Source organism: Urocitellus parryii, chromosome 7 (assembly GCF_045843805.1).
Source record: "Urocitellus parryii isolate mUroPar1 chromosome 7, mUroPar1.hap1, whole genome shotgun sequence".
NCBI classification, from domain to species: domain Eukaryota; kingdom Metazoa; phylum Chordata; class Mammalia; order Rodentia; family Sciuridae; genus Urocitellus; species Urocitellus parryii.
The window spans coordinates 88,735,919-88,761,453 of record NC_135537.1 but is presented as its reverse complement, the minus strand read 5'-3'; the positions used below and the strand labels follow the sequence as shown (position 1 = coordinate 88,761,453).

At 39.7% G+C, this 25,535-nt stretch overlaps 1 protein-coding gene across 1 annotated transcript; it reads right to left on the bottom strand.

Moving 5' to 3' along the window:
- Xrcc2 (X-ray repair cross complementing 2) lies at window positions 1–24,749 on the bottom strand. Its single transcript, XM_077800911.1, has 2 exons — window positions 24,599–24,749; window positions 1–1,551 (listed from the first exon to the last, which is right to left on the bottom strand). The coding sequence occupies exons 1-2, from the start codon at window positions 24,635–24,637 to the stop codon at window positions 832–834; spliced, it is 759 nt and encodes a 252-aa protein (XP_077657037.1). The 5' UTR covers window positions 24,638–24,749; the 3' UTR covers window positions 1–831.
- Window positions 24,750–25,535: the final 786 nt, after the last annotated feature.

The following is a 25,535-nucleotide window of genomic DNA, read 5'->3' as shown; positions in this document are numbered from 1 at the left end:
ACTTGAGCCACATCCCCAGCCCCTGAGGCTGGCTTTGAACTCGAGATCCTCCTGCCTCTACCTCCCCAGTCATGGGTTTACAGGCGTGAACTACTGCACCTGGTTATATCTGACTATTTTAACAAATAAGTTTTAGCATCTATTAATAAAAATGAGATGAACATTTCAAAATAAACTTCAAAGAGTTCTTTGAATGGGTATCTTATTTCCCAGTAATGAAGAATTAAAACAGAAATCCAACCTTATCTAAGTCCACTGGGAATTCAATGTAGCTCAGATGAGAATGTTCTAGTTGGCTAGGTGTTAAGGTGTTCACCTGTACACCCAGCTACTGAGGAGGCTAAGGAAGGAAAATCCCAAGTCCAATGCCGTCTTGCAAGCACAGGCAACATAGGAAGACACCACCTTAATAATAACAAAATATGTTCCAGCCTTCCATAGTTCTTAGTATGGAAGGCAGATGATAAGGTAGCTCTAATGACAGAATTTCTAAAGTCATAGCTTTATAATGGAGTTACATAAGATATGAGCAATGCATTTAAACTTTGCCAAACAAATTAAGTACCTAGATGAATTTAAAAAATGTGACACAAAGTTATAAAAGTCCATTTTATTCTGAAGTATGCTTATTATTTAGTTTTAAAACAATTTAATTGTGAATGTCACTTTGTTTGATCTTCAATGGCCTAGAAACAGAATTGTCTGAAGTACTGTACTAGTTTAAGAAATTATTTCCCTGAGGTTAAAACTTTAGAATCAAATCACTTTAGCTTATAAAAGACCTTTTAAGACTTACACTGTAGCTTACAAAAGGCTATTTTATGATGCATCTCAACAAAACTCAACCCCACTTTCTCCAATGATAAAAATATGTTTTTTTAAACTGTTACTTTTTAAATGACAGGAAACTAATGAGAATTGGTTGCTGCTTTTAGAATCATCTTGTTTGAAGAAAAATATTCTGTGCTTCACCACTTGTTGCCATGCCTTACAGAGATAGGGTCTGTAGTCTGTATCCGCATCACATGGGCAACTAGAGGAAGAAGGCCCTTCCGGAGAGTGTGAAGCTTTCTGCATGATGCTCTGTGTTGTTGCAAAAAGAACCAGGTGATACTCATTTACCAGTTTCTTGAGGAACTGAGCACATTTCTTCAGAGCAGACTCCTGTAAGTTAACACTTTCTCCTCCATTGGCACGGTCCACCCAGTAAAAAGCTGACAGGCTGTCTATAATCAGAAGGCAGAGAGAGGGATGACTGCAAATCATAGTCTCTAGTGAATACAGTGTGAGCAGTAACTGGGTGCTGCTATTACAGTATACCAAAAAAAATCTTCCAAGGCAGTATTTTATTATTTCTTCAGAGCTTTGGGATAGTCTATGCTCAAGAATTATAACAAGTCGAAGCATGTCAAAGTGGTAATCTGTATCAATAAATAGGACTTCTACTTCCAGTCCACCTTCTGACTTTGGAAGTATACATCGTGCTGTTAAATGATAAAGCATTTCTGTTTTTCCTGTTCCTTCTGAACCATTGAAATTCAAGAATATCACCTGTGTAAAATTTAGAAATGTCAGTCAAAATGTAGCAGCACAACAGTAGGCTACAAAATGAAAAGTTTTAAAAGGACATTTACTGGAATGTGAACAAAGATCTAAATCCACTGACCAAAATGGATCTGTATGAGTAAGTGAAAAAAAATCAGAAAATTATTATTACATCTCTGAGAAAGAAGGCAGTCTTTTTTCTTTTCTTTTTGTGGTACTGGCAACACCAGGGCCTCATGCATGCTAGGCAAATACTCTACCACTGAGCTATATCCTTCCTTGCCCAGGAGTCAGTTATTAATTAGTGTCAAGGGAATCAAAACAAACACACAGCAAGAAGACTGAAAGGAGCCCAGAGGAATTCTCTGGGGACAGGTCCACATGCAGTCACATTTTAAGGGCGACATTAGAGAGTTAAGAAGAGTACTGCAGATCTCAGGCCTGGCTACTACAGAATATGTCATTTCCAAGTAGTTGATTATACCACATCCATTCTCTCCTTTCTCCTAAAGCGTAAACCCCCAAATAGTGGGGGAAGGCAATATATTCACCTTAAAAACTACTTGACAGTTTCTCTTGAGAAGAATGGTAACATAGCTGAAGCCACCAAGACACAAGATGTCTACTGGGGATTTCTAAGTCTGTATCACATTGGGGTGTGACTTTTATCTCATCATTCCCTTGCCCTTGAAGCCGTCACCTTGGAACATGTAGTTGAGGATGCAGGTGCCCTGAGGATGGTGGAGCAGAAGGGCAGATGTTGCCCCACACCAGCTGTGCACAGCCTGCCTCAGAGCACTTAGGATGTGGGGAAAGTCAGCTTCTCCCTGGGGGAGCCACCAAGCTGGACTTCTTTTACATGAGGCAGAAATAATTCTTAACTAGGGGCTCTCAGTCTGTTGACATTATGGGAAGTACAATTCTTGACTGTGATTTCATATACTACAGATGATGACAGCTCAGAGCTCTCAGGCCTTGTGTGCCAACTGCCTCCTTCGACTGAAAACATCTTCACACCACTGTCAGCTGTCTTCGCTACTGCAGCATCTCTTGAAACTCTACCCAGATGCATTGTAGATTATCTTATTATAGCATAAAGAAAAGACAACTAGTCTGAACTTTAAAGACTCCAGAGCTCTTTCTATATAGGTTCTCATAACCCTCATTAATGATAGCACAAGTGAAATAAAATAATACTTGGGGAAACTGCCCTGCTTCTGGGGCTTTCCAAAATGCATTCTAAAGACTGTTTTAAACCTTGCTAGTTTGCTTGTTATTATTATTAATTTATGGCTGAACCTAATTTATGACTGAACTACCCGACTATAAACACTATATTTAAAGCAGATTCTTAGCTGGACATAGTGGTGCATGCCTATAATCCCTGTGGCTCAGGAGGCCCAGGCAGGAGGATCACGAGTTCAAAGCCAGTCTCAGCCATTTAGAGAGCCCTTAGGCAACTCAGTGAGAACCAGTCTCTAAAGAAAATACAAAAAAAAATGTCTGGGGATGTTACTCAGTGGGTAAGTGGCACGTGGGTTCCATCATCTGTACCAAAAAAAAAAAAAAAAAAAGTACAGATTCTTGGGTCCCAACCAAAATAGAATCTAAAAAAGAATTCAGTTATTTCCTGTTATTACTAATAAACTACTGGATGTTGGAACAGTCACAAATAATGTATAAGAAGTCTAGGATACAATTAGATAGGAGAAATAAGTCCTACTATTCTACTTCACATAGGATAATCACGGTTAACAATGTATAACATATTCCAAAATCGCTAGAAAAGGGGATTTTGAATGTTCTTACTGTAAAGAAATGATAAATATTTGGGGTAACAGATATGCTAACTACCCCGTGGTTGTTATGTAAGGTACACATTGTGCCCTATAAATATGTATAGTTATGTGTCATGTTGCCACTACACCATATTAGAAGATAGTACATAAAACTTCAGCCAATTCCCATTATAATTGTACATACAAGTTGCAATTCCAAATTTTCTAAAGAAATTTTTAAAATTATTCTAACCTCAGGGAGCAATATTAACAACTATTCCTTAGTCTTAACAACTGCTCCTGGATACATATTAAAAGTTCACATAGCCAGGTGTGTTGGTGCACACCTGTAGTCCCAGCTACCCTAGGAGGCTGAGGCAAGAGGATCACTTGATCCAGGAGTTAAAGGCCAGCCCAGGCAGTTAACAGAGTGACTTGGGTACAGGAAGCTAGGTGTTTAGCTGGCCCTGTCCCTCTGTGTTCCCAAGGAAGTAGGTGGACCCATTCCCCACTGAAGGCTTCCATTGCCCTGTGTCACAGGAGCAGCACACCTGAGGGGATGCCAACACAGTGAAGGTTAGCGGCCAGAGGAAGCTGAAAAGAGCTTAGGAAGGTTCACCTGAAGTGCTCCAAGGGACGTGATGAATAGGAGAGGCACAGAGGGGGAGACCAGAGGCAGACTGCACCAAATCTTCCCCCTCATTTCCCAGAAGAGCAGCTGCAGGAGGCTGAGAGGCACAAGAGCACCTCACATCTGACATTCACATTCTCCATACAGGCTCACAGATCCTAACGCTGAGGTGGGGAAAGCAATCTGTCATCCCCATCCATCCCATTATCATGGCCTATAATTACTATTTACTTAATTATATTTTCTATTAGCTTCCTTAGTTTGGGAATTGAATATTCTATCCCCAACACAAAAGGCAGCATCTTCTGAATGTAGGTCAGCAGATTACTTTCTTCTTAAGATCCTCTTGAATGACATCTAAAGAATAAAAATTATGTTCTAACTGGTGAGGGCTAAAAACACAAGTCAATTTTGGAAGGAAACTGGTCTGGTAGGGTGTCACAGGTGGTAGTATGGCCATGGTTAGCACAGTCCTCCAGATACCAAGAACCAGAGATCCACACAGGAGATGAAGCAAGAAGAAGAACAAACTGTAGAGGGTTGGGCCTGGAGACCAAAAGATGCTGACACTTAGTTGTGAGTTCCTTAGATAGGCTGGGAAGTACCTGCACTAATCTAGCACATACATGAAATAGGGATTTTAAATGAAAATAAATATGCAGACAAGAATCCGATTACTGTAGCAACAAGGACAGAATGTGAGGGTGCTATGTTAAGTGAAAGAAGCCATTAGATTTGAAGCTAAGAAGGTGGACCTCACAGAAGCAGAGAGAAGTACAGTGGTTACCACAGGCTAGGAAATGTAGTAAGGGGAATAGAGAAAGATTGGTTAATGGTTATAAAAGATATAGCATAGTAGGGGGACTAAGGTCAATGATAATTTATTACATTTTTCAAAATGGCTAGAAGAGAGAATTTGGTAGGGGGATACTGGGGATTGTACCCAGGGGCACTCAGCCACTGAGCCACATCCCAAGCCCTATTTTGTATTTTCTTTAGAGACAGGGTCTCACTGAGTTGCTTAGCACCTCGCTGTTGCTGAGGCTGGCTTTGAACTCGAGATCCTCCTGTCTCAGTCTGGGGCTGCTAGGATGAGAGCTGGGATTAAAACTTCTGGTATCACAGGCATGCACCACAAGGTCTGGCTAGAAGAGAGGATGTGAATGCTCCCAACACACAAAAAAAACCCCACAAATATGCAGTGATAGAAATGCTAATTATGCTGATTTGCTCATTATTCCTTGTATGCATGTAGCACAATACCACACTACACCACATAAATATGCACAATTAATATGTGTCTAATAAAAATAAGAAAAAACAAATAGAAAATAACATTTAAAAATTTAGCTTTCAAAATGGTGTGTATCTCTAGGTTAACAAAATAAAGACACCCGACAGCCACTTGGATTTAAGATTTGAGACAGTCACAAGGGGCTGGATATAGCAATATGGGAATGATCTACAGATATACAACGAGAGTAAACTGAAGACTCTTTTCAGTGAGTAAGAGAAGTGGGTAAAGGACTCAAATTTAAGAATACAAGGCCAAAAACTCAATTCTTGGGATATACCCATAGTCAGAAGAGTCAGAAGAAGACAGATAAAACAGAAATTTAACAGAAAAGTCAGGAGGAAAAACACTTCAGGATGCAAAAGAACATTTGCAGAGTGAAACAGTACCAAATGAGACATCTAGCAGAAATGTCACAGAAATGAAAAGATGACATGGGAAACAGAGAAAAGACCACTCGCTGGTTCAGGAAAGTGGCCTAAAATACCAAGTGGGTAGCCTGCACATGTGCACTTTGCAAACCAAATGCCAAAAGCTGAGACACTCAGAAGGCAGAGGGAAAAGCCCTGTGGGTGCTCACTGCTGTTCGAGCAGCAGCAAGGACAAAGCTGGACTGCAGGGTGTTGGAAACCGTGAGTACCTGGAAACCAGCAGCTTGGGGCACAGCCATAATTTTCAGAGAAAAATTCAACAGTAGTTTTATGAAGAGAGAGGGTCAGGAGAAGATAATTTAAGACAAGAAATATAATAAATTTTAGGTAAAAAGGAATTCCACAGAGAAAGAGAAATATATGGAACTGGTCAGAAGGTAACAGTGAGACATCTCTTGGGTACTTCTGGAATTTCCCAAATAGAAACCCTGAAAACTTAGCCAAGTATTTTCTTGAAGAGGGGATGGTGATCATAAGGTCATTCAGCAGAACTCAAAAAGATGGAGAACTTGAAGGCACTTACCTAAACGGTTTCACAGGTTTCCTAAATCCATACATTAACAAAAAGTACCTGAGGTAAGTCTTCTACAGATTCCTCAGACTCTTGTTTGACATAAATGAAACCAATGCAAACAAGTTTCAGGTTAAATCTCTGAATAAGAGATTAATACACAGATATGACACACTTCCCTTTTACAGATGATAGCAAAGCAGATGTAAAAAAGCCATTTATAGCCATGTGTGGTGGTTCAGGCTTGTAATTGTAGCGACTCAGGAGGCTGAGCCAGGAGCATTGCCAGTTCAAAGCCAGCCTCAGCAAAAGGGAAGCACTAAGCAACTCAGTGAGACCCTGTCTCTAAAGAAAATACAAAATAGGGCTGGGGATGTGGATGTGGCTCAGAGTTCAATCCCCGGTAACAAAAAACAAAAAAATCATTTACAACAAATTAGGAAGTAAACTCTGCAAACTTACCAAGTATACATGAATATTATCACTAAGATCCTTGAACTAAATTCCCTACAAATGTGTTTAATGATGAACATGTACTGTTTAATTGTTAAGATAAAAATCACATACAAATATTATGTTCTGTAGAGAGGACATGGTCCTTTGTACTTTATTTGAAGCCACTATCTCATGTATTTCTGTGAGCTTTTACAAAAAAAGAAGAAAAAAAATCACCTTTGTCCAGCCGAAGTATTGAATATGACAAGTTGTAGGGAAAAAAAAGTCCCTACAGTTTGGCACTTGAAAAAATTAAAACTAAGTCAGAAAATCTGGATGGTTTGGCCCTGACAGTTACTCTTACAAATAGATGCTGTGAGGAGTCAGGGTAACAGATTGTCAGGAAGAGTCATGAATCTAAAGATCCTTCAAAACAAGGAAAAGTAAGAAAAGCCAAAAAATATATCATCTTGGTACCAGTGTACTAACTATATAACAAATATGTTAAATTTGCAGATGATAATCATTACAGTATTGAAGAAATATGAACTGTTACATGGTATAAATAACTACTATCCAAAAAGCATCAAAAATATATTTACCACAGCATTAGACCCTTCAATCCCTCCATGTCTTCTTGCTTCAACGTTTGCTTCCCTGTAACAATTCCCAATAACAGACGTTGCTATGACCCTAGTGATTCCACGTGTGCTATTGTTCCATGGGAGTATTTGTTCAACAAGTTGTGCAGCTATAGGATCGATGACAGTTTTAAGTACACATTTTTGTAGTGTCGAAATGTGTTTTCAAAGTTTCCTAATGTAGAAGTCGTGCCACAAACCCATTTTAACATGTCAACAGTTTCAATACATTCACTTTAATAATACACTTTTCTATGGAAAGAACACAAAGACAGTTCAGTTTTGTCTAACACATTTTATCAAAATTTGACTTTGATCGTTGATGGATTAGGGTTTTGTTTGGCTAACAGATCTGCTGTACAAATGATACTACAGCAGTCCTTCAAGCTGGATGCTGAAAGCAGGGGTAAAGACAGTGACTCAAATCTAATAAGGAAAGAAGCACACATAACTGGAACTATCCATGGATATTTGGGTTGCTTCCATCTCTTGGCTACTGTCAATAGTGCTGCTGCTTCAAGATCTTGTTTTCAATTCTGCATATAAAACCAGAACTGAGATCACTGGATCATATGGCAACTCTGTTTTTAATTTCTGGAGGAACCTTCATTCAAGGATACATATACAGCGTAAGGACAGTATCCTTTTTCAATCCCACCAAAAGTGCACAATATTCCAACTTCTCTATATCCTCATCAACGCCTGTTGTATTTTTTTTTTAAACAGCAGCTATTGTAATGAGTGTTAAGGGCATTTTATAATGATAAATGGGTCAACCAGCAACAAAACATAACAATAACAAACTTTACAAGCACAGCAATATACAAAGCCAAAACTGATAGAAACAAAGGAAGAAACAGACAATGCAGCAACCACGTTTGGAGACCTCAATACCCCACTCTAACAATGGACAGAGCAACCCAACTGACGATCAGCCAGGAAACAGGAGAGCCTACTAACATTAAAAACCAACCACAACTAAGAAATGTCAACAGACCACTTTGCCCAACCACAGGAGAATACTCAATTTTCTCAAGTACATATAGAAAATTCTCCAAAATAAACTACATGAGGCCATGAGTCAAATCCCAATAAATTTAAATAGATTGAAACCACAGAAATATGTTCTTCCAATCAGAAAAGAATGAAAAGAGAAACCAGTAGCAAGTAACAAGAAACTATAAATCTTCTTGTCTTTGGATTAGGCAATGGCTTCTTAGATATGATATCAAAGCAGGAAAGACAAAAGAAAAGACAAATTGATGGGACTGCAAATTGGTACAATCTCTATGGAAAGCAGTATGGAGATTCCTTGGAAAACTTGGAATGGAACCTTCATCTGACCCAGCTATCCCACTCCTCAGTTTATACCAAAGGACTTAAAAATCAGCATACTACAGTGATGCAGCCACATCAATGTTCACAGAAACTCAATTAACAATAGCTAAGCTATAGAACCAACATAGGTGTCCTTCAATAGATGAATGGATAAAGAAATTGTGGTACATATACACAATATAATATTACTCAGCCATAAAGAAGAATGGAATTATGGCATTTGTTGGTAAATGGATGGAACTAGAAGCTATCATGTTAAGTGAAATAAGCCAATCCCCCAAAACCAAAGGCTGAAAGTTCTCTCTGATATGCGGATGCTGACTTACAAGAGGCAGGGGGTCGGGAGTGTGGGGGTGGGGGTGGGGGGTGGAATGGAGGTTCATAGGATTGGACAGGGGGGAAATGGGGGAAAGTGAGGGAGGAAGGGGATGGGAAAAACAGTAGAATGAATTGAAGACAACTTTCCTATGTTCATATATGAATACATGACGGTGTAACTTCACATCATGTTTAACCACAAGAATGGGAAATTATATTCCATGTATATATATCAACCTACATTCTACTATCATATATAACTAAAAAGAACAAATAAATTTAAAACAATTTAAAAAAGATAAATTGGACTTTACAAAAATTAACACTTTTGTACTTCAATGAACACTATCAAGACAAAGACAACCTACAGAATGGATAAAAATATTTGCAACATATATACATGACAAAGGGTTTCTTTTACCTGTCATATGTAAATAACTCTAAAAATTCAATAAAGACAACCCAATATTTTAATTTTATTTTTATTTATTTTGGCACCAAGGATTGAACCCAGGGGTAGTTAACCATGAAGCAACCCCACTACCTTTAAATTTTTTTTTTTTTTTTTTTGAGACAGGGTCTGGCTAAATTGCTTAGGACCTCGCTAAGTTGCTGAGGCAGGCTTTGAACTCATGATCCTCTTGCCTCAGCCTCCTGAGCCACAGGGATTACAGGTACGCACCACTGTGCCCAGCCCAATATTTTTAAATGAGCAAAGGTTCTGACATCTCTCCAAAGAAGATACACAAACTGTCAGTAAAGATGCTCAACATCAATAGCCATCAAGGAAACATAAATCTCAATCACAGTGGGATACAAGTTCACACTGACTGGGATGGCTATTATCACAAAGACAGTAAAAACTATTTCCAAGATGTGGGGAACTGGAACTGTCACACATTGCATAAGTACATAACACATACATAAGTTAGTGACAACTTAAATGTGAAGCTACTTTGAAAACCAGTTTGGCAGTTTCTCAAAAGGTTAAACATAGTTACCATATAACCTAGTAATTCCTATCACAGGTATTATCCAAGAGAACTGAAGTCATCTATCCACAGATAAACTGTACACTGGTAAACATGGCAGCATTATTCCTAACAGCTAAAATATGTTAACAACCCAAATGCACGTCAACTAATCAATGGATAAACAAAATGTTGTATACTCTACAAAGGAAATAGTCAACCATAAAAAGAAATGGACTTTTGATTCACCTTACCATAAGAACACTGAAAACATTATGTAAAGTAAAAGAAGCCAGTCAAAGACCACATATTATGATTACAAGAATAATTAAATAAAAAGAAAGGGCAAATCTAGAGTTGGAAAGTGGATTAGTAGTTGCCTAGGGCTGAGACACATGGGATGACTACTAATAGGAATAAGTTTCTTTCTTTCTTTGTGGTGCTGGGGATGGAGCCCAGGACCTTGTGCATGCTAGGTAAGCGCTCTACCAATGAGCTTCAGCCCCAGCCCTAGAATGGGATTCATTAATGGGGGATGAAAATGTCCTAAAATCCATTATAGTGATGGTTGCAAAACTGTGTGACTCTACTGAAAATGAACAGCATACCAAAATGAGTAAATCATATATCTATAAAGCTGTTATATTAAAAGAAACAAAACAATCTAAATACATTACCTTCTTTCTAAGTCTTTCTTAGTGTACAAGTGCTAACAGAACAAGTAGGCATTTATTTTCTCTGCTGTAAAAATACTAATGGAGCAAGTGGGCAATCGAGGATTCCCCTGCAACTCTGCAAACTTCTAGAGAAAAAGAATGGAAATAAATCATACCAACAAAATCCCATAAATATTATTATGTGATGGGAAAAAAGGAGGAGGTCAATGTATACTCTAAAGATTTACTGCACATAAGCCAAACTTCATCTCATCTGATACAAAGACTTAAAAACTTTGTTACACTGTTTTGTTACTTTTCAACTGTACTGTTTAGACCTATTTAGCTTTGAACTAGGAGTATGTGTGTATATATGAATGTGGGGGGGGGGACTTTTATAAAACTTAAATTATATTTAAATTAAAACTTAAATTATATTTATATTGAAGTTGTGTTTTTATCATGCACAGGTGAATCTTCATCAAACAGATTTGGTTCTATTTCTTTCAAGGAACTTCTACCTTCAAGTTGGACAAGGAGCTTACAAAAGAAAAGAGAGAGAAGGAAAACTCATTTATTTAAAAGATACAAAAATCCTAGAATCTACATTTATAAATTTTCCCCAAAATCCATAAACTGTATAATTTTGAGAACTGGAGAAAATATGAAGATGGAAATATAACTTAGGAGAATATTGTGTTTGTTTATCCTTAAAGTATTTCACTTCTGTTTATGTATCAAATACTGCTGGCATAGAGTGAGTCTGTGTCCTTGAAGGAATACAGTCAACCTTAGGACATAGGGACAAACTGCTTACTGGAAAAGATTTACCTTGGATACCCCTTATCATCATCTTACCACACTTGTTACACAATTATCTACTTTAATCTGCCCTATTCTGTCTGGTAGGGAGGGGGCAAAGAAAAAGGGTAGAGGAAAATTTCTTTGAGGAGCTACCACCACTACTTGAAAGTTAAGTAAGAGTACCAGGCATTCAGGACAATGCAGCCAGAGTGCAGAGGTCATAAATAGTGCTGTGGTGGGCAAACTGTAACAGACTTAAATGGCAGAGTTTGTGGTATGCAACAAGCAGGAGGTAGCGCAGTTCTAAGGAAAGAAGTCAGAGCACGGAAGGTCTTAGATGCCAGGTTTAGGAGCTTAATGTTGATGAGAACAAGGGATTTGAAGCTAAATAGTGAAAAGCAATTTCCCATAGTTGGCAGGGTAGATGGTAGGGGCTCCAGATCCAGACTGCTAGGTCCCTTCTCTGGGCCTCAAGATTTCTCCTCTGTAAAGCAAGGGTAACAAATGGTAACCCCCTTGATGAAGACTAAATGTGCTAAAAAAGTGTTTGGCATAAAGTAATAAGCACTATGTAAATAGGAACTATGACTGTATTTCAAACAGATTGACCTGGTGGCTACTAGGGAATAGATCTGAGGATGGTGAAACGAGGTAGGGAAAAGAAGGCTAGAGTCTGCCACACTAACTGGAGGAGTGCCTGCACCATGACAGAAGTAGCTAGGATGACAGGAAGCAGAATCAGTGATTTAAATGTCAATGAGAGAAATGTAATCAATGCTAATTCTCAAGTTTCCAGGAAATCAGAACGGATTTGACAATGACTCTTCTATAACAAAAGAAGGGAAAATAAAACATATCACAAATAGGAAAAAAACAATAACCCTTTATTTGCATTTCTTTTTTAATCAAAGGAAAAAGCTTCGGAAAGATTTAGTGAAGTGATGAAAAGGTACTACATGTTAATTAAAAAAAATTATTTTTCATAGCACCAGGGATAGAATCCAGGAATACACACTCAATCCCTCTGCAAGCACTCTGCCACTGAGCTACATTCCCAGCCCTTTCATTTTAAGACAGGGTCTAAGCTGCTGAGGCTGGCCTCAAATGTGTGATCTTCCTGTCTCAGTCTCCCAAGTCATTGGGATTACAGGTGTGCACCATCTACATGTTAACAAATATTTGTTGAACTGTACTGTGTACAAAGCAAATACACCTGTACTTACAAATGCAGATGTCCCTACCTGTGCTAGGTAAAATGGAGACTACAAAGATTAAAAAAGATAATAAACCTACCCTCAAGGGACCTGCAAGCTAGCAAAAAAAAGGTAAAAATGCAGTGCTCAGAGTTACAGTGGTCTGAGAGCATGGCCACAGTGAAAATCATCCTCAGAAAAATATAAAAAACATTACTAACATTGTTTCCTTTTTTCTCGGGGCTTACATTTCCATTGATGGCATAAAAGTTCTGTCAGTACCTAGTACAATCAAGGAAATGGTGTTGAGAAGTAAGAACATATTGTTTTCTTCTCTAGCATGCACTCACAGAACAAAACTAGTTTTAGGTAATTTTATTAAATCATGACCCTTGGTACACTTTTGAAAATATTCCTTTTGAGGACATGGGAAGTATACTGTAAATAATTCAGCCTTGCCCAAAGACAGGGCTGGTCTTTGTCATTGGCTCATCTCTAAACCCTCAGAATGTCCTGGCTGATTGAGGCACCTTTAGTCTGGAGCCCACATGATACCAGGTCTTGTCTAAGAGACTGGAAGCTGAGGTCAGATGTGTTAGAAGTTAATTATGTCTGAATGGCAGGGCCCCAAGACAGCCTCTGGACACCAGTCATGTGAGTAACCAATGCTGTCCACTGTCACACATGGGTGCTGGGAGAATTTAGCCCTATCCACAACTCCACTGAAAGAGGACAACTGGAAGCTATGTGTAGAAGCCCTCTGAACTTTGACCCATGTGTCTTTTCTTTGGTTGATTTTAACCCACATTCTTCTGCTACTGCAAACCATGGCAAGTGCCACGGATGTCAGTGAGTTCTGAGTCCTTCTAGTGACTTACTGAACCTGAAGGTGACTGTGATGGTTAATTTTACATGTTAATTTCACTAGCTGGAAGATGCCCAGATAGCTGCTACTAAAGCATCATTTCTGGGTGTGTCTGTTTCCAAAGACAGCATTTGATCAGCAGATTGAGTAAAAACCAATCTACCCTTACCCCTGTGGTTGGGCACCATCCAATACTTCAAAAGCCCAAATAGAAAAAGGCAAAGGAAAGGTGAGTTCTTTCTCCTATACAGAGCAGGACATCCATCTTCTCCTGCCCTTGATTCTTGAGATTCTGGGCCTAACATCAGTGCCCCCCATATATGCCAAGGCTTCAGCCTTGAAGTGCGAGTTACCTTCTGACTCCAGCTGAATTATACAACCAGTTTTCACAGACCTCTGGGTTGTTGTCCACATATCCAGTATGATTCAGCCTCCATATCAAACAAGGCAATTCCCATAATAAATCTGTTATCTATCTATCCATCATATTGGTTGTTTCTCTTTTGGTATCAGAGATTGAACCCAGTGGTGCGTAATCCCTGAGACACATCCCTGGCCCTTTGTACTATTTATTTTGAGACAAGATCTTGCTAAATTGCTAAGGCTGGCTTTGAACTTGCAATCCTCCTGCTTCAGCCTCTCAATGCACCACTGTGCCCAGCTATTGATTGTTTCTTGAACTCTGATTTGTACAATCTATAAAATTCAGTGAACCAGTATTTTCAAAGTTCCAAATCATGATGTGAAATAATTCTTGGGCAAAATATTTACTCAAAGTCCAAGATAAAATTACCCATGGGCAGTGGTGCACACCTGTAATCCCAGCAACTCAGGAGGCTAAGAGTGGAGAACTGTCAAGTGTGTCAAGCCAGTCTCAGAACTTAGCAAGGCCCTTTCTCCAAAAACAAATAAAGGGCTAGGGATGTAGCTCAATGGTGGTGCACCCCTAGGTTCAATCCCCAGTACCACACATACACACACAAAGTATGAGATGTATCAGTGAATTTTATTGTATGAAAAGATACAATAAAATTTTTTATTGCACACTGCAATTAACCCTTAGAAATACTACCAGGGAAGCTTTGGTGCAGTATTAAAGAAGAATATCCAGTTATCTGAAAAGATCTTGAGTGCTCCTCCCCTTTCCAACTACCCATCTCCAAGAAGATAGATGGTCTTCATAGAGTTATTTAACCAAAACCACACACTGTAATAGACTGGATACAGGAAATAAACTCAGTTAACTTTTATTAAGCCATACATTAAAGACTTGCAAATACATATAACAATGCACTTCTCTCATGAAATTTGTTTAGGAAAATACAATTATTGTTCATAAATATATATATTAATAATGACATTCAATGGGTTTATCATTGTTACTTGTACATGAAGATAATTTTTAAATTTGTTTCACTGACAGATAATAATCCATATAAACAAATGCTATTTGAAACCTCAATAATTTTTAAATGTTTAATGCAGTCCTGAGACCAAAAAGTATAAGGACCACTGAGTTCCAGGTTTCAGAGTTCAACTTGAAAAATAAGAGAAATTTTCAGACAAGATGGAACATATAACATATAAAATTATGAAATATCATTAAAAGCTTATACACAAATTCATCAGAATTAACTTAGGAAATTATTCTAATTGTTTACTCTCATTGCTCAAAACATTTTAGAACACTTCCCTCTAAGAATTTGTAATATAGTATTCAAGACAGTATTATAACTTTGTTGATTTGATACTTGGACAAAGATGATATTTTTGTCCTGACTCAGCTAACATGTGTCTGATTTTCTACTGTTATTTGAAAATAAAATTCATTCTCAAAGAAAACTGTACCATTGAATATATTCACAACAATGTTTCACAATTGTCAAAGCAGAGTATATCAAATACAAAGAGGGTGACAGGACCTGCCAAAACCTGGAATTAGATGTGTCCTTAGATTTAAGCTTAGAAATAATGGATAGTATCACCAATTCATAGAAGTCAGTCTGTGAGATAAGAATTTCCAAACCTAAGTAGAAAATACCCTTAAAATCTGGAATATACTTGACTGTTGTTACAGAAAATTGATGATGTTGCCCACATTCAAGGAATGGGTCAAAGAAGCCAGGAATACTCAACCTGCAGTTTCAGAAGGGAAAGTAAGTTTGATAAGTGATCATAAGAAGTAAGTTCTGCTTGACATGAATAGTTTAATCCTCTTGGAGACTGACCTATCTAGAATCAGGGCTTGGTGACTACTAGAGTTTGGATCTTCAATGTCCCCCAAAGGCCTTGTGTTGAAGGAATGGTACCCAACCTGTGGCACTACTGGGAGGAGGTAGAACCTTCAGGAGGTGGCGCCTGATGGAAGGAAGTTAGGTTACCGGGGGTGTGCCCGCAAAGGAGATACTGGGATGTTGGTCCCTCCATTTTTGCTTTTTAGCCACCATGAGGTGAGGCAGTTCCTCTGCTATGCCCTCCTACATGATGTATTTGCTTCATTATAGGTCCAAAGGCCACAGGCCAAGCAACTGAAACCTCTTAAACCGTGAGCCAAAATAAACTTTTCCTTCTTTCCGTAACCCTAAATTGTTTAGCTCTGGTATGTTATTTATTTATCTATTTATATATTGACTACAGACCACATACCCAATCCCATTTTGGATTTCAGTTGCTTAGCACCTTGCTTTTTGCTGAGGCTGGTTTTGAACTCAAGATCTTATTGTCTCAATCTCCCGAGCTGCTGGGATTACAGGAGTGCACCATCATGCCTGGCTTCAAGTATTTTATTATGGTGATAGAAGCTGATTTAACTATGATGGCAGCTGTTAGGATAACTCAGATACAGTGGGGGTCTGGCTCCAGGAACTCATGGAAACCAAAATCCATGTGTGCTCAAGTCCCTTATATAAAATGGCATAATATTTGCACATAGTCTACCACATCCTCTTGTATACCCGAAATCATCTCTAGATAACTACAATCCCTAATAACAACACAAAGCCTACGTAAAGCATGGTTTGGAGAGTAATGATATGAAAAAAGATATGTACATGAATAGTACAGATGCAGTTATTTTTCCAAATATTTTTGATCCATGGTTGATCTAATCCATGGAAACAGAACACACAAATATGGAAAGTTAGCTGTACTTCTTGATTCTTGATTCCTTAAGTAAACTTTCTGAGGTGGAGCTTTCTAACTAGGAAAGGACACACAATGGATACTAATATTGTTCACTAATAAATATGGCATTTAGATTGTGAATCAGTATCTGCTAGGTTTCATTATTATAACAGCTGTCTAATAATAGAAACTATTTGTGTTTATGGTGGTATCAGCAATACATTATATACACTATCACCTTTGGCACATTATCCAATTTGTCATTATTCAATTTTTCATACAAGAAAACTAGTAAATTCCAGAGTCCGAATTCAACCAAGATCTTGCTGACTCCCAAAGCTTGGAATTTTCCTACTACGCCATCCAACCCCAGAGTCACAGTCACAGAATCTAACCAACTCTGAGTATAGGAACTAAACTGAATTTCTGGACCTATTATGCCGCAGATGAAATCCGACATCCTATGTAGGCAACTAACTGCTTTGAACCATCTCCTAGTGTAAACTTTAATGCCAACAAAGAGCCCAGCATTACTGGAGCAAGAATACAGTCTGCAAAAGGGGTAATATTCAGTTATACAGATATTATAGTAAACATTTCATGCAAGTCAAATGGGTTCTAGGAATGAGGCAGGTGTTGGGATATGCAGATGTAGCGGAAATAGTTGCTGTCCTCCAAGAATTTAATGGGGAGACTCAAAGGGCTAAAAAAAAAAGCATAATAAAATTATGTAGGAGCTATAATAGAAGTATACATAAGGCACTGTGAAAACAAAAAAGGGATGGTCAGTTCTAACCTGTGTTAAGGCATCTTTAATTTTGAATGAGAGGTTTAACACATAGTGTATTTCTTTCAGTTACAAATTGTAGTCTCCCTCATGTATGGTTTTAGTTACCTGTGGACAACCAATATCTGAAATTTAAATGGAAAATTCCAGAAAAAAAATCATACATGTTTTAAAATGTGCACCATTCTAAGTAGTATGAAGTAACAGACATGAATCATCTCTAGTGTGTCCACACTGTATATACCACCTGCCTATTAATTACTTAGTAACCATCTGTTATCAGATCGACTGTAATCCTTGAACACAAAGCCCAAGAATAGTGATTCTGGAAAATCGTATAAGTCAAAGAGAATCATTAAAATGCTTCCTTTAAGTGAAAAGGGGAACATTCTTGACTCAATAAGGAAAGAAAAAATGTGACCAAGTTTGCTAAGACCTCTGGTAAGAATGAACCTCCTAGCTATCAAACTGTAAAGAAGGAAAAATAAATTTGTGCTAATTTTGCTGCTATACCTCAACCTACAAAGTTAATGCCAAAGTGCATGGTAAGTGCTTAAGATGGAAATGGCATTAAATTTGTCAATGTGTGTATAGAGAAAAAAGAGCAATAGGGTTCTGTAGTATCTGTGGTTTCAGGCATCCATCGGGGGTATTGGTATATATCACCCATCAAAATGTACATTGATGGTGAAATAATTCCTTCTATCTGGAAGGATATTCCTTCAATTAAATCCCTTAATGTCTAGCTATGAATGAATGAAAATTACATGCATTCTCAAGGCCTCATCCTTCCATGAGGCTATTTCCTTACTTAAGAAGACATTACTAAGATAGGCACAGTGGTGCTGTGTATGTAATCCCAGCTATTTGAGAGACTGGGACAGGAGAATCATGATTTTGAGGCCAGCCTAGGCAACACAGTGAGACCCCCCATCTCAAAAAAACAAACAAAACAGGTCTCCTTTATCTGAAATGTAAACACTTTAAAGGAAAAGGATCTTGGCTCACCACCACCAATTCCATAATGCAATGCTTGGCAAAAACTTAGCTTCTACTTGCTAATTTAAAGGTAAAGAGAGCACTGGCAGGTAGAGCTGGGGAAAGAATGGAGACTATAAAGAATCTCAAACTATTTATTATGTGATATATCATGTTTGGATAATCTATGCAAACATCTATTAAATAAAAATCAAGAAGTATTCTTATGGCTATCATCAAGGTTCTTAATACACACTGACAAAAGTCCATTTTAGAGGGAGTGTATCTTTAATGCCTGTTAAGGAGAACACATATCACATAGTTTTTTTTTTAAACCTAATTTAGGGGCTGGAGATGTGGCTCAGCGGTAGCGCGCTCGCCTGGCATGCGTGCGGCCCGGGTTCGATCCTCAGCACCACATACCAACAAAGATGTTGTGTCCGCCGAGAACTAAAAAAAAATAAATATTAAAAATTCTCTCTCACTCTCTCCTCTCTCACTCTCTCTTTAAAAAAAAAAAAAAAAAAAAACCTAATTTAGTTATGGAAACACCTTTTCATTAAAGGAAGCACTTTACTGCTTATCCTAGAGCAAGAAGAGCACTTAAAATGAACCAGAAATGAATGACATTAAGGCAAATGTGTATATAAGACTCACTGGTTAAAGGCTCATTCCCCTCTCCTTTCACCTTTGGTGATTAAATCTGTTTGCAGATGGACCCCTTCGGTAGTCTCAAACCAGTATCAACAGTATAAAACACTACCTAAATAAGCAAACATCCAGCTGGGGGTGTAGCTCAGTGGTAGAGTACCTACTTAGCATGCAACAGCCACTGGGTTTGATCCCCAACATCACACCCAGAAAAAAAGCAAACATCCTAAATCAAATATTCACAACCCTACCTATAAGAGGCCCCGCTGAATCAATTCTTAGTAGTTTTACTACTGATATGCAGAGGAAATTACTTTAAGAAAAATATGTATATAAACAGTAACACAAGGTTATATGCATAAGAGAAGCAGCTGGGATGAATAGGAAGGCAAGTGGAAGAAGCGTTAATATGAATATAACCAAGATAAGGTTTGGTCCTCAGCATGGATATTCCCTAGAATCAGAGGACAATTCCTCAGTCACTCTGATTCAGATACCCTTCAGGGCATAGGATTAGGCTTGACCCTTGAATCAAGCATTTGTCTAAACCATACGGAAAAAGCAACTGTTATTTCATAATCCATGATTAAATTTTATTGTTTCTAAGTATATTCCTGGAAAGACTGTTGCTTTCATAATTACTTTTTAAAAAGAGAAATAATGCTATTTGAAAATGAAAAACAGATACATAAAAAGTCAAGCACAAATTATTATACATACCTAATTAAGCAGTATTAATTTCTAACAGAATTTATAAGAACAAAGTTTAAACTTAAGAATTTATAACAAATTAATAATTCCAGTAAGCGCATACTTAAGATTCCATCAGGAAGTATACACTCTGCTTCAAAACTTCATTTGGACAGAAATAATCATCTATATGCAAGTTCATAGCAAGAGATGGGAAAGCACAAAATCAAAACTGCAAAAGCTTTTGACAGCTGAATGCCACTATCCCACTTCCACTCACTTGTAAGGGAGAAACTTCGCTGGACAAACACTTCTGGTGTATTCTCCCATCCTCTCTCTAATGTCCCCAAGAAAGGATTCTTCTAATGGGCAATACTAACAGCAGGAATTAAGACATGTGCTGATCTGCTCCTTCCTCTTTGACAGCTTGCCTGCATGAAGGACACATTCTTCTAGGTTCCTTCAGTCCTAAAGTTAACAAAGGCAGATTCTTAAGAGGGAAGAGAAGCAGCCTGGTGACTCACACTTGTAATCCTGGCAGCTCTGGAAGCTGAAGCAGGAGGATGGTGAGTTCAAAGCCAGCCTCAGCATCAGCGAGGTGCTTAGCAACTCAGTGGGACACATCTCTAAATATAATACATAATAGGGCTCAGGATGAGGCTCAGTGGTCAACGGCACCTGAGTTCAATCTCTGGTTAAAAAAAAAGAGTGAAGAGAACTGTGTGTGTGTGTGTGTGTGTGTGTGTGTGTGTGAGAGAGAGAGAGAGAGAGAGAGAGAGAGAGAGAGAAATGGTATTGGTGGTGCTGGGGATTGAACCCAGGACCTTGTACATGCTAGGCAAGCACTTTACCAACTGAGCTATATCCCTAGCCCCAAAGAATTTTTTTTAAGGAGACATGTGATCAACAGCGAGGGGTCCATAATGAAGAGGACATAGACGCTGCACTAGAAACTCAACTATGACAGGGAGAGGAGGGGAGGGAAAAGAAAAGTAGTACTGGGGGCTGAAATGGAGAAAACTATAAATATGTTGAAGTGAACCTCACAATTATGAGTAACTATGACAATTAAAAAAAAAAGAGGAGCTGGGGATGTGGCTCAAGCGGTAGCACGCTCGCCTGGCATGCGTGCAGCCCGGGTTCGATCCTCAGCACCACATACAAACAACGATGTTGTGTCCACCAAAAACTGAAAAATAAATATAAAAAAAAAATTCTCTCTCCTCTCTCTTTAAAAAAAAAAAAGACTGGGAGACAAGAAAGTGGAGGCAGTAGAAATAACTGCTGCCTCACGGAGCACAGGAATGGAACTAGGAGGGGTATGACATCAAGGGAGGTCTTTCCTGGGTTTTCTTTTTACCTACTGTACTGGGATCCTGACAGGAAAAAAAACTGATAAGTAGAAGATACAGAAGACAAAAAATGACCATAAGAGTGGGACTAACAGTAGGAGTGATGTCCTTGAGGAGGAGAGTGGAGGGATGAGAGCCTTACCACAAGGAGAGAAGCCACTTTCAGGAGTAACACTCACTGTTCTATTTTAAAGGGAGGGAATTCAAGAAAATCAGTATATAAAATCTATCTATCTATAGGTACATATATACATATACAGATTTTTTTTTCAATAGAGATTTGATGAAAAAGCAGGAACTTAGATGAAAAAGCAGGAACGTAGACTTCAGAGCAAAGAAAATGACTAGAGACAAGGAGGGACATTACATAACGAAGGATGAAGCCACCATAAAGAAGTATCCAACTCCACCTCAAGATACAGCAGTGAAACTAACAGGGCTGAAAGGAGAAAGCCAAGTCCACAATTTCAGCTGCAACTTGGACACTGACTTCTCAGCAACGGACAGGACTACCAGATAGACAATCAGCAAGGATACACACTCCAACTGGCTCTCACATACAGAACATCCCACCTACTAACAGCAGAACACACAACTTTTTCAAGCATCCATGGAACAAATTCATTGACAGAAAATATCCTGGGCCTTAAAACATAACAAATTTCAAACAACCAAAATCATAAAAAGTGTGTTGTGACCATAATGGAAACAAACTAGAAATCAGTATCAGAAAGACTACAGGAAAAATTAAGTAGTTCATATCAAATATCTTGTATTCTCTCAATGACACGAGGCAAGGTAGAAAGAAGAGGGGAGAAGAAAGAGAAAGGAATGAAACTAATAACTGAGTGCCCACTGTAGGACAAATACTGTGCCAGACATGGCACCAACCCAACAGATAGCCAAGTTTGCTCTCAAGAACCTTCTATGCCAAGGATGGGAGTTAGAAAGATGACAACATAAAAATGAAACAAAATGTTGGGTGTGTTTAGTGTTAATATAGAAAGAAGAATGAGGGAGAAAGTAGCAGACAAAATCACAAAGGCAGGAGAGGAGATCAGAGGTGCTCTGTGTAGTACACACTGGGTAAGTGGAAAGGTGGAACCAGAGGTCAGCAGGAGGCCCCTGCAATAAAATAGGCTGCAGTGACAGGGCATAGGAATGGCTGCAGTAAAGCAGAGAGAAGTGTTGAGGGTATGGCAGATAGGATTTTCTGATGAAGTGGAATGATCCAAGAGAAATGCAGACTCTAGGACAATTCAAGTTGTCTGGTTATGCTCCAGGTAGAATGAAGTTGCCGTTTTATGGGACGGGAAGATCTGAGGAGAAGGTTGAGGTGTGAGTGTATATGTATGGTGGTAAATCAAGACTTCAGATAATGCAGTGTAGTTTTAATTAATGTAATTTCAAGTTTTTAGCTTCTCCCATTTTCTTAATTTTGAAAAAAGTTAAAACCTACAAACTGTTAGGATTGTATGAACACCCATATCCCTTTACCTAGATTCACTAGTTGCTAATATTTCACCAAATCTGCTTGAGCGTTTTCTTTTGCTGAACCACTTCCCCTCACATACTTATATCTATCTCTTCAAAAAAGACATTCTCCAGCATAACCACATTACAATTGTCACACTCATTATTACATATAGTACTCTTCTCTGATATACATTTCTTTATAATTTTCCTGGAGCCAAGATTCAACCAGGGATGAGTGTGTTCAGTTTGGGAAGCCTAGGAAGCATACATGTGTGGCTGTGTCAAGAAAATAGAATGTATGCATTTGGAATTCAGGGTTAAGGTCAGATTTGAAGATACATTCTATAGTGAGAATATGAATTACTTAGGAAATGCAGTTGGACTGGGTGCCCATTTGAAGTTAATAATTATAAATTTAAGGTGAAATGTGTCTGTTGAGTTATGATTTTCTCTAGTAATAATAAGTTGAATGCTCAGAGACACAGTGACAATATGCCTAACCATGGTTAGCTTAAGTAGGTTATAGGTAAAAAGAAGCAAGGAAACTGACAGCCCCTTTAATGGAGTGATTGTAACAACAGAGCATGGGTTCTGTTCTGGATGAGAAGGAAAGCAAAGATTGGAGGTGATAAGCATTGTTCTAAAAATCTATGATTGTAAAAAAAAAATTACTAGTTTAAAATAAATGTTAAATATTTGTCATATTTAATGTTTGCCTCTGGCAAAGAGGCCATCCCATATTTAAGAGAAGAAAATCAGTCAGCATTATCAATATTTATTTTTACTATACAAAACTGTATTTAGTGGAAAGGACACAAAATATAGAAACCACCTCCTAGAGGCAGAGCCTAAAAGAAAATAGGAAAGCAGGCTTCCATCCTCAAAGGTAGAAGCAGAGTTTAATGATATCGTAATCACAAAGCTTGTTCCTGGCAAAAACAAGACTAGCACTAAAGTCTCTGAACTTCCAAGTCCAGCACTATCCATCTTGGCTTCCAAAATATGTTGTCAGAAAACTTCTGGAAAAACATATAAATATTCACAGGGTTATCCTTGGTAATTGGGGTTGTGGAAGTAAAAGTTCCCCACTTTTTATTTTAGTACTATTGAAATTTTTTTGTGATGAACATGTACTACTTTAATAACAGGGTGGTTAGTAAAATGAAATAAAAAAAACATTATTATGCCATGCATAGCAACCAAAACTAGGCAGACACTTGCAACTTTTAATTCAGCAATTATTGTGTCCTTGGCTGCTACATCCTGCCCTTCCCCCTTCAGCCCACCTGTTTCCCACCTTTTGGTCACCCCATTCAGCATTTTCTAGGCCCAGTCACACACTCTCAAGATAAGGGGAAGAGGGCAGAAAAACGACAGCCTAGGACATATAAAAAGGGCTGAATACCTCGCTTCTTGGGATACCAGCAATGGTCCCCTTCTCCCTCCTGGGAGAAGTCCTCTTTTTAAACTAAACCCTGTTTGCCTCTGCGTGCTTCTCTAATGTTCAAACTTCAACATGTGAGGAAGCAGACTTTGTCACGGATAGATAACCATCGGTATCAGTGTCACTTCAAATGGTCATCAAGGCTTCAGTCATCTCCTGCAATTAGTCTTCCATGAAGCCAGCCCCTCTACTGCACAGCATGCTTTTACGGCGTGTACTGTAAATTTTAAGGCAGTTAGTTCTTTGGTGCAGAAGCTGTCTTTTTCTGTTTCTTACCCCTACCACTTGGCCACTGGTTAACACAAGTAAGCAGTCAACATTAGGTTTGATCCGTGAATAAATTCTTGCAGGACTGAAACGGCTCTTGTGGATCTGGAACGTAGGGGGATAACAGGGACCGGTGCCATGAGCACAGGCAGGGGACTAAGGAGACAGCATTGGTACCAACACAGCCTCCAGCCGCTCCAACCGGGAAGGCCTTTTGCTCGCTCCCTTGCCCAGTGAGCGGTCTCTCACAGCGGCTCGTCTGCGGCGGCGGAGCGCCGGGGTTCTGCAGCGGCCCGGCACCGAGCGCAGTGGGGCCCGAGCCGGCCCGAGACGGCGGGGCTGCGGGGAGAGGGAGCGGGTGCGCCTCCCCCAGTGCCCGCGAGACCCGCCCGCCCGGCGCCCCCGCCCGGGACTCTCACCTCGGTCCCCGACTCAGCCCTATGGAAGTCACTGCACATCGCCCCGGAGGCCTGGCGCACAGGAGACTCAACTTTCCCGCCTGCGAGGCCATTTACCGACCGGTGGGGACGCGCAGCCAGTCAGGAGGAGAGCGGCCGTGCACACCGCGCAGGCTCTGGGCCCCAGGGCGACGAGCGCCTGCGCAGTGACGCTGCAGGCGCTCCGAGTGGCGTCATCCTCCCGCGCCCCCGCCGGGCCCTCCTGTCTCCTGAGACACCGGAAGTCGGCTGGTGCCTTTATCTCCTCAGACCCGAGCTTGGGCTCCTTTCTGAGGGGCAAAACTGGTGTCATGTATTTGATTTTCTTAACTATTAAAATGCACTTATGGAGCAGGCAGCCGAATTTGTCCACTCAGGCTAAGGCTAAGGTGGCTGTGTGTGAAATTGGCGGTTGATTCTGGGGAAAGTAAATTAAAAAGCTGAATTTAAAAAGCTGTCACTGTGGCCCCAGGCGCCCCTCCGTTAGCGCGTGCCGCGTGCTGACATTCCACAGATATGCGCGAGCCGCGGGTCCGCGGAGGAGGAAGTGGCCACCGGCCGACCCCAGCACCTGCGAGCCGCGGGAGGCCCCGCTCGCGGCCGCAGACTCGCTGTCCCGCAGCGGCCTCCGCCCTGGCCACGCGCAGAACCGCGGGGTCAGCCCTCTGCTTCCCCCTGGCCTGACGCTAAGGATCGCGACAGGGTCCACACGGTGCCTGGGCGCCGCCCGCACGCAGGCGCGCGTTCTCCCACCGGCGTTTAACAGATGAGCAACGGGCACAGTTCTGGGCTGTGTTACATGGTTGACAAGGTTGTGATAGGTTAAAAGAATGTGGGGAAATCACGCAGACCACAGGGGCAGGGGATTCCGTAAATAGGCCTGGCCGGAAAACAATTGGCTGTGAAGGAGACAACACCT